Source organism: Sinocyclocheilus anshuiensis, unplaced genomic scaffold (assembly GCF_001515605.1).
Source record: "Sinocyclocheilus anshuiensis isolate Anshui unplaced genomic scaffold, SAMN03320099.WGS_v1.1 scaffold272, whole genome shotgun sequence".
NCBI classification, from domain to species: domain Eukaryota; kingdom Metazoa; phylum Chordata; class Actinopteri; order Cypriniformes; family Cyprinidae; genus Sinocyclocheilus; species Sinocyclocheilus anshuiensis.
In genome coordinates this window covers 1,681,352-1,691,421 of record NW_015554117.1, presented here as the reverse complement: position 1 = coordinate 1,691,421, position 10,070 = coordinate 1,681,352, and the positions used below count along the sequence as shown (strand labels likewise).

Genomic DNA, 10,070 nt, shown 5'->3' with positions numbered 1-10,070 from the left:
CACACACACACACACACACACACACACACACACACACACACACACAGCTGGGTAGTAACTGATTACTAAGTTGATCATTTAGAGGCCTTTAATGTATCAATTATGATACAGTAGACTTTATAGTGTTAAAAATGCATGAACGTCTTAGAAAAACACTATATTCAAAATATAGACACTTTATGCAGTATGCATGAAAGTTTCAAAAGTCTATACCGCCACCTACTGGCTCTGATGTTATGCATATGTTAATGTCTAATGTGAAAAATCTAACAGTTATTGTCCTCTCTCTGTAGCTGTGGCGGGACAATCGTCCAGATTATCTTAATGTTCAGCTCTACCTCAGTAACACTCAGGGATTACAGGTGTGCACTTTATTTTCATTTTATTACTACTTATTTAATATTAATTTATAACTTGAGTTTTGTAGATGCAAGCTTTGCTCTTTTGTTTTCAGAAAATGTAAACATCTAGTTCATTATTTTACATTAAAATATGCATATGTCAGTTGTCATACTGAAGTAATTTCTTTCATTGTGTGTTTTGAAGAGCATCAGTGAGGAACGCTACCGTTTCTTGAGCTCCAGGCTTCGGATTGGTCGACCAGAATGGAAACTCCTTTTCCAGGAAATAGGGAGAGCCAATCAGCTGTGAGTATGATGAATTTGTCCATTACTGGCTGAAATAATGTAGTTATGCAGGCCACTTTAATGATTGCAGTAATCAAAAATGATGATGTGTGTGTTTGTTCTGCAGTAAAAGAGTGGGGGTTTTCTGCTGTGGACCCAAAGGGATCTCTAAAGCGTTACACACTCTGTGCAATTCAAACCCACACACAGGAACTGCATTTGAGTACAACAAAGAGTCCTTCAGCTGAGGACGCAAACAAACCCATCGTTTAATGCCAAATAAAAAGCCATTAGAGTCTGTTTCTGTCACTGAGGAATGAAGATAAGAGAGGACAAATGTAGATGAAGATGTCTGGAATTCATGCACAGCATCCTTATCTAAAAATGAATCCTCAGACGAAGGGACGGAAAGCCGGTAAACAGTGTAATGAGATGGTAAACTTGCACAGTTGCATTCAGGGAATATTTGAGATTCTGCATGTAGAGTTTGTCTACATGAACCCTTGATAGACCTTTACAGGAACAGCTCACCCAAAAATTTTAATTTGCTGAAAATGTCCTCACCCTCAGGCCATCCAAGATGTAGATGCTCAGCAATGGATCCTCTGCAGTGAATGGGTGCCGTCAGAATGACAATAATCACAAGTAATCCACACCACTCCAGTCCATCAATTAACATCTGGAGAAGACAAAAGCTGTGTGTAAGAAAAAAATCATTAAGACGTTTTTAACTTGAAACTTTCTTCTGGCCAAAATACAGTAAGCCCAATACAATACAAGTTTGTTGGAAGCAACGGTTTGAAGTTAAAACGTCTTAATGATGGATTTGCTTCAGCTTTTAGCTTCTCCAGACGTTAATTGATGGACTGGAGTGGTGTGGATTACTTGTGGGTTATTGTGATGTTTTTATCAGCTGTTTGGACTCTCATTCTGACGGCACCCATTCACTGCAGAGCATCCATTGCTGAGACACTGATGCAATGCTACATTTCTCCAAATCTGATGAAGAAACAAACTCATCCTAATCTTGGATGGCCTGAGGGCGAGGATATTTTCAGCAAATTTTCATTTTTGGGTGAATTATTCCTATATAAACTGGGTTAAAAAGCACTAGATCACCCAAAAAAATGAAAATTCTGACATAATTTACTCACCCTCATGTCATTTCACATGTTGTCTTGGCTATTAATAGCATGTTTTGGTTTATTTTATACCTTTACAAACACAAACGTACATGCAAACCATATTTAAAGTATATGTTTTTGTTTCTTTTTAAATATTTATTTCTTTTGTGTTTTGTACAGCATGTTGCATTATTGTTCATATTTTATTAGGACAGAATATGCTCATGTCAGTGTCCTAAATGAACCGCACTGTTATTGTATCACCACTACCAAAGATTTAATTTAATCACTGATTTATCATATCAATCTTTTTAATATTACTTTGTATGCGTATTATATATAAACGCACAATACGTAAGTGCCACAGTGATGATATAAGCACCATAAATATCAGTGGTTGACTAGAGACCTTAGTTGTGTTCAGAAAACTAGCTTACTGCACTGTGTACTATTTATTAATTATCATGCAAATCAGAATGCATTATGCAACAACAAGCATGTCAAACAATAGTATGCAACAGTAATGTCATATGACCTCACTATGTTACATTTTTAATTGTCTTGGAAATGAAAATTGTTATTTTGCATTTGAAATTAAGTAATTTTAAAAGCAAAAAACCTAACTTCAGTCAGATTGCATGAGGAGATGTTAAAATTTGGGGTTTATTCATCGCACTGGAAATTGAAAGTCCAGTCAAGTGCATTGCATTATGTGATGCAGTATTTTAATCAGTATATTTTTATTGTATACTGCACTTTTTGACTAATGTGTAGTATGTACACTAGCAGTCAAAATTTGGGGGTCAGTAAGACTTTTAAACATGTTTTTGAAAGAAGTTTCTTCTGCTCACCAAAGCTGCATTTGTTTGATTAAAAAATACAGTAAAATCAGTAATATTGTGAAATATTTTTACAATTTCAAATAACTGCATTTTATTGTAATATATTATAAAATATAATTTATTCCTGTGATCAAAGCTGAATTTTCAGCATCATTACTCCAGTCTTCAGTGTCACATGATCTTCAGAAATCATTCTAATATGCTGATTTGCTGCTCGAGAAACATTTCTGATTATTATCAATGTTGAAAACAGTTGTGCTGCTTCATATTTTGTGGAAACTGATACATTTTATTTTTTAAGATACTTTGATGAATAGAAAGTTCAAATGAGCAGCATTTTTTGTTTGAAATAGAAAGACATTACAAATGTCTTTACTTTTGATACATTTAATGCATCCTTGCTGAATAAAATCAAAAACAGTACTGTATGTAGTGCACATTATGCATACTATAGCAAGATTCTGAACGCAGCGCTTATTGCATGACTCCAGTTTAAGAGGCAAGACCTTGTCTCATTTGTCACATGACCTGGGTTGACTGGCTGTTGTGTCTTTTTCCCGTCAGCTTGGCGTATCTGTCCTCGCTCTGATTCACAGTGTAGTCTGATATGAAGTCGATCCCTCTTCACTGCTGTTCAGCAGCGGCTGTCTCTCCCCGTACGCCGATAACTTTCGCCTCTTCGGGCGTCTGCGACACGCCACGGCGATAATAGTTGCAATAATTCCTGACACGGCCGCCCCGAGGAGCCCCGCGGCCAGCAGCCAGCGCCAGATCTGCTGAGCTTGCTCTAGATACGGCGTCAAAAACTCCTGCACAAACCGCTGACCTGCCAGAGATAAAAGTGATTGAGTACACAGAGAGAGACTGAAGGTGCAGGAAAGTCCCTGAATGCATGCTAATGACTCACTTGGGTCCTGTAAATATGCATATTCATATCCCAGAGCTTTAGTCGAGAGGAAATAATCTCCGTTTCTGTACAGAGGGATGAAGGGGACCATGTAATAGCCATCATTGTGTCTGATCGGGGCGTTGGCTGTCGGGTAGTGTGTGCGGGGGGGCTGGTGTCTCCTCAGCCATTGCTCAAAGATGCTGAAACACAGAAACGCACAGTCCATGGGAAATGAGGTCAATCAACGTTTCATGAAACCTTTTCAGCAATCATGCTTTCCATTCAAATATGCACACAAAGGTGTGCTGGTTGGTTTCTTACTGGCTCAAGTCAGAAAAGCAACCCCTAAAATATCTTTAATATAGGGTGTCCATAAGATTTTGCATTTGCAATTATTGTTTACATTTTTGTGAGACAGTTCAAATGTGCATTAAGCAAAAATACACAGGTTAACTTCATCCTGAGCTAAAGTTCAGAAGCTAACATCTAAAATGTAGTGAACTCTTATATCGATAAAGATTGATTGTCATTAATGCAGGGTTCCCCAAACAGGTTTGTAAATCCCAGTGGGTTTGATGAAAAGCTAATAATTAAATCTTTAACATGTAAAATTGAAATAAATAATCTTAAAATAAAATAATCAAATAAACCATTAAAAAAATATGATATATGACAAAATAATTGTATATAATTTTATTATTAATGCAGGGTTTTCCAAACTAGGATTCACAAATCCCTGCTGATTTGTGAGTTTATGAAAAGCTGATAATAAATGAAATCATAAAAATGTCAAATTAAAATAAATAATCAAAATAAAACTACTAAAAATGTATATATGAACAAATATGTGTATATTTATATTTTTTATTAAAACAGGGTTTCCCAAATTGGGTTTTGCAAATCGCTGCTGATTTGTGAGTTGATCAAAAGCTAATAATTACATCATACAAATGTTAAATTAAAATAAACAAATAAATAATCTTAAATATTTATTTATTTATTATTATTATTATTAATGCAGGTTTTCCCAAACTAGGATTTGCTAATCCCTGCAAATTTGTAAACTGATGAAAGGGCAATAATTAATAAAAAATTATTAATTAATTGCTGAAAAAAAAGACTAAATATATATATATAAAAAAAAAAAATACCCCCAAAAAAAGACTGCATGTCATTTGACCATTAACAGGTATCAGAGAACCATGCAATATATGTAGTTAAATTACTGAAATAGTAAATTAAAATCTTATGGGCACTTCAAGTAAATATTTGAGGTCAAATGTGTTCAGCTGAAAAGTTTCAGAATCCCTGTATAAATGCATATAATATTGCATGATTTGATGGTGTCATTCATGACTATTGCACATTTGTACGGGTGAATTATGTAGTTATTATGCAATTAAACCACATGTTTAGTGGTCTGCATGTTTGTTCAAATGATTGTTACGAGTTTGTACATGCATTTCACCTGTCGATAAAGGCATGATGTAGAAGGAAAATGGGGTCGTTGGCGGATCCCTGCACTGAAGACATGGATCCGTTCATGTAGACGTGTAAGGAGTTGTGCATCAAGCTCTGACCCGTTACTGCCAACCCCGTCTCAGGACTCGCAAAACCTGAGAAAACGGTGAGACACGTTCAGTGTTTCGAGCCTGATGTGTTAAGGAAGTGTAAAATTAAAGCAATAAGCCCCAAGAAGCTGTGGTTTACAGTGAATTTATAACTGCTAAGGGGCGTTGTTAGGTAAGATGCGAAGCAGAGTGCCTAAAACCCCTTAGCTGTTATAAATTCACTGTAAACCACGGCTTCACGGTGCTAATTGCTTTTATAAAACGGTTATTCCATATATGTAGAGCATATAAAGTGTAATGATATTAATAAAAACAGTATTCTTCCACCAAACAATGTAGTTCCTCAGAAACAGTTGTGGTTGCAATAAAGTGGTAAACAAAGGCGTATGTTTGTAACAGCTTCGAACGTGGCTCAGCCAATCAGAATCAAGGACCGGAACTATCTGTTTTATAATCTCTTTTTCTCACTCTAAATGTGCTGTTGCTTTACCTTCCAGAGCGTTCCTGAAGCTCATGTTGGCGTGTCTGTCCATCAGGCCCGTCTCGTACTCTGTTAGGCTCAGCACTGACTCCACGTCTGCGGAGGTGGGCAGCCGCGGGACACGCTTTGGGTCGTGGTTACCTGGATTACGCAGTAACGGTCCCTCTGGAGACCCGTCACACAAAACCTCACGCTGGTTGTAGTCTTCGGGTTGTGAACAGATCACCTGCACAGGTATACGGACACTTATTAAAACACCAACAGACAGTGCAACATAAAACAAAACAGATCCAGCCAATAAGGGTTCAGTATGTGAAGCAACCTGTCAAGAACACTTTTGGGTCATATTTCACCCTAAAATTGGAGGAAATAACCTAATAACCATACATTTCTGTTCAAAAGTTTGGGGTCAGTAAGATTTTTTTTGGAATAAATTAATACTTTTATTCAGCAAGGACACATTAAATTGATCAAAAGTGACATCAAAGACAATTTCACAAAATATTTTTATTTCAAATAAATGCTGTTCTTTTGAACTTTCTGTTCATCAAAGAAACCTAAAAATAAACGTTTTTTTACGATAACCATAAATGTTTCTTGAACAGCAAATCAGCATATTAGAATGATTTCTGAAGATCATGTGACACTGAAGACTGGAGTAATAAATAAAATTAAACGATAATAATAAAATAAAATAATAAAATTAGATAATTAGATGGCAAATTAATTTATAATAAATAAAATTACATTTTAAAATATATTCACATAGAAAATGGTTATTTTATGTAATAATATTGCACAATATTACAGTTTTGATTGTATTTTTGATCAAGTAAAGTTAGCCTTGGTGAGCATAAAACAAAATTAACTAATCTTACCAACCCCAAACTTTTGAATGTTAGTGTATTTATTTTATTTAATTATTTCAATGTTTAAAATATTACACAATTAAAATAAGTATTATAATGAAATCATTACTTAGTAAATAAAAACATGAAACCTATTTTTTTTTTCATTGTGAAATTATTACAATTTAGATCAGACCACCACATACTCTTTTGCTGTTACAAAAATGCAAAAAATCACTCTTATTCTAAAAGCATGGAGTTATGAAGGTGTTTTGAAAATCTGTGCATTTTTTTTCATGGATTAAGCCTATCTATCTCTAATGACTAATTCAGCTCATTTCTCGTATGTTAATTCACCTCCCTGCTGCTCTTAAGAGATGAAAGAACGCCTACGCCAACAGCAGATGATGAGGAGAGAGAGAGAGAGAGAGAGAGAGATGGAGCAAAAGAAAATGACAAATCAAAACTCAATTTTAGCCTTTCTGACGAAAAGTGTCACTGCTATTCAGTTTTTAATGTGTTCTTTACTTACTGGATAAAGTCAAAAGTCTCAGGTCTGTGGATATGACTTCAATCCCTCCTTTTAAAGTCTATCAGATGTTTTCAAATTTTAATACTAAAGGATAAGAGTTTTACATGTTTCTGTGCTTATGTATATCTCATACCACAGCAGCTTTGCCTTTTTTACAGAGCAGGGTTATTATAGTTAACTGAAACTAAAACTGTACAAATTTTAAATATAACTGAACTAACTGCAATAAAATAAAATAAAATAAACTTTTGATTTCAGCTAGTTGCCAATGACACATTTCTAATATTCAGTTAGTTTAACTTGATGTACTAAAATAATTAAAAATAAAAGTAAAACTGAAAAAAAGTAAAAGTAAAAATTATAAGTAAAATATATATAAAAGTAATATATGTAAAAGTTTTAATAAAAACTATTTTAAATTGTAAAAAATATTTTGCAATATTACTGTTTTTAAATAAATGTTAATTTAAATAAAATAAAATATAAAAAAACTTAAACTTATTTTATTTCAGCTAGTTGCCAATGAAACATTTGATCATTTTCATTTAGTTTGTCTTTATGTACTAAAATAACTAAAAAATAAAACAGAAATAAAAATTATATATATAATACTACATATAAAAAAAAAAAAAAAAAGATAAAATTACTAAAAAGGTAACAAAAATAAAAAAGAAATAAATAAAAAACTGCTTCAAAATAGTAATAAATACTATACTAGAAACTACTAAAGCAACACTGAGCTAAAGTCTGTCTGTGTTGTTGCTCAGTGAAGCCGCTTTGGTTAATTCCCCTGCGGCTCTTGTAGAGGGTCAGTGCTGAAGTTAATAGGGGTTTTAGGGGCCAGACACACTCGTGACTCACTACAGCCCAACTTCACTCCATGCCTCGAGGTCACGTCACACAATCACACCTTTATAAACACATCGCGCTAGATAGATCCCCGTGATAGATGGATCAATTAAACTGACATTTGACAAGTTATAGGACCAAATCTCAGTCACGTGGCTAAAACAAATATGACTAATGAGTCACATGGCCACAATGGGAATTTACATGTAGCTTATATCTCCATGTGTTTAGTTCCCATAGACCTGCACTGAAAAATGTGAAGACTAAGAAAAAACTGTTTATACAGAATGTAGCTTAAATACATAAATAAATGAAAGAAAGTTGTTTGATATCCTATATGCAAAAGTCTTTTAAATGTATTTTCTTTTTATTTAAGCTACTTAAAAAAACAACAACTGACATGTACACCTATTACAATGCTTAATTAATTAACTTATTTATGTATTTCCTCTCCAATACTGTCCATCATTTCTTCCACACAGCAATTATATTTCCTATAATACAATTTTAGTTTAATTTTAATTACTAGAAGGATAAGTTGAACAAAAACATTCTTTATTCTTGAAAAATCATGTAAAATGAAAATATAAATCTGAACGCCTTTACTTAACTGAAAATAGTTTATTAATTAATATTGACTTTTTTTTTTGAAGTAACAGTGTGTGAATGATTCTTTCAGGTTTATTGCCATTTTATCTCTCTTGTAATAGTGTTTCGGCATTTTAATTTTTAATAAAACTTAATTAACTAACTGAAATAATATGAAAAAAACTAAATCTTATTTTATTTCAGCTAGTTGCAAAGGAAAAATTTCTAATTTCCGTTTAGTTAAGTAAAATAGCTAAAATTAAATAAACTAAAAATTACTATCTTAGTGACATATCTGAAGTGACATTAAAAAATATTATTATTATTATTATTTATTATTAATAATAATAATAATAATTATTATTATTATTATTAAAAAATAATATTACAGGCTATTATCTTGCCCAAGAGTTACTACAAAAATATGATGATATTGGGATTTTAGTTTGGTTTTGTGTGTCTGCAAAACAAAACAAGTATTTAATTGGACTTTTGACTTAAAGTTGTAAAATAGCATTTCCTGAAATGCAATTTTAAATGAAAAGAACATTAATGTAAAAGGAATTTCTAATTTTTTCATTTTTACCTTCCAGGAGGAGAACACTGAGGACGGGCTGATCAGGTTGGGGTTGAGAGGACTGCGTGCCCCCATCAGCTCATCCGTGCACACCTGACAGTCCTGCGCATCACGCCAGTCCCAGTACGGGATGGTGAAGTTAAAGTCACCGGTCAGCTTCCGGATCTCGTGCTCCCAGAACAGCAGGTAAACGCGATGCCAGGGCAGAAACGCGGCCGATTCGTGTGCAAAGTCAATGTCGGCCCACACATTCCCGGGACCCCCAAGCAACGCATCTCGGGACACGTAATAGTGCATCCAGACGAACAGATCGTACACGCTGATGTTGGCGAACATGGGTGTCGAGCCGTTGTTCATCTGTGAGTACACACCCGTCACAATCATATAATCGGGGCTGATTGTAGTTTTGGCGAGATTGAGGTACGAGATGAACCTCTGCCTTTCAGAGACGGATAATTGGAAGATGTTTTTGCGCACAGATTCCCTCCTTTCCCCACAATTGCCGCCGAAGTAACCAAACTTGCACTCGCCGCAGTCGAACCCCATGTAGTTGCTGGCGCACTGGCAGGTTTGGTTGTAAAACACCAGAGGCCATTGCTCGCGGTCGTCCAGGCCTGAATGCGGGTGCTGCGGCCCGTTGGGAAGGTCGGCGACCGTGACGTCCTGGCAGAAGCCTCGACCCGAAAGGGAGCCGCACACCGAACCGTCGCCCGGCCAAACTGGACAGCAGCGCTTGCTCTGCAGGACGTCCGGCGAGGTGCATGGCCGAGGAAACTGCTGGAGAGACGGACTCAAGAACTGAATGAAGAACAGAAGCAGAGAGAGAGACATGACGAGAGTGAGACGCATTCAACATGGAAGAGTTAGGAAAATTTCAGCTCGCTTTCTCTTTACACTGCTTTGCGTCCCTCCTTTTCCACACACACACATACCCTCGTATCACATGCTAGGGATGAAATCGGTGACCCCCGCTTGTGTTCGGTCTCGGGACTCTGAGGAATGCTTGTGCTCGAGTCGAGCGTGAGATCATTTCATTTACAGTTTGGGAAGGAACTCCTTTCATCTGAAAACAGGCATTTTAACCCAATAACCAGCAAAGTCAACACAGTTAATAATGGTTTACAGATTGTTTTGCAACCTGCT

At 35.4% G+C, this 10,070-nt stretch overlaps 1 protein-coding gene and 1 long non-coding RNA gene across 2 annotated transcripts; one reads left to right on the top strand and one right to left on the bottom strand.

Moving 5' to 3' along the window:
• Window positions 1-292: 292 nt before the first annotated feature.
• Window positions 293-1,192, top strand: LOC107669902 (uncharacterized). Its single transcript, XR_001632041.1, has 3 exons — window positions 293-362; window positions 547-647; window positions 754-1,192. It is a non-coding gene; the product is annotated as an uncharacterized LOC107669902 (long non-coding RNA).
• Window positions 1,193-2,962: 1,770 nt separating this feature from the next.
• Window positions 2,963-9,833, bottom strand: LOC107669900 (tyrosinase-like). The gene is made up of 5 exons (XM_016462332.1): window positions 8,937-9,833; window positions 5,543-5,759; window positions 4,950-5,097; window positions 3,500-3,681; window positions 2,963-3,418 (listed from the first exon to the last, which is right to left on the bottom strand). The coding sequence occupies exons 1-5, from the start codon at window positions 9,774-9,776 to the stop codon at window positions 3,183-3,185; spliced, it is 1,623 nt and encodes a 540-aa protein (XP_016317818.1). The 5' UTR covers window positions 9,777-9,833; the 3' UTR covers window positions 2,963-3,182.
• Window positions 9,834-10,070: the final 237 nt, after the last annotated feature.

Bases quoted from the DNA above. Each gene is read 5' to 3' on its own strand.
- LOC107669900 (XM_016462332.1), bottom strand. From the start codon at position 9,776: ATGCGTCTCACTCTCGTCATGTCTCTCTCTCTGCTTCTGTTCTTCATT. The intron at 5,098-5,542 runs GTAAAGCAACAG...CCGTTTTCTCAG, and splicing joins CTTCAGGAACGCTCTGGAAG to GTTTTGCGAGTCCTGAGACG. The intron at 3,682-4,949 runs GTGAAATGCATG...TCTGTGTTTCAG, and splicing joins CATCATGCCTTTATCGACAG to CATCTTTGAGCAATGGCTGA.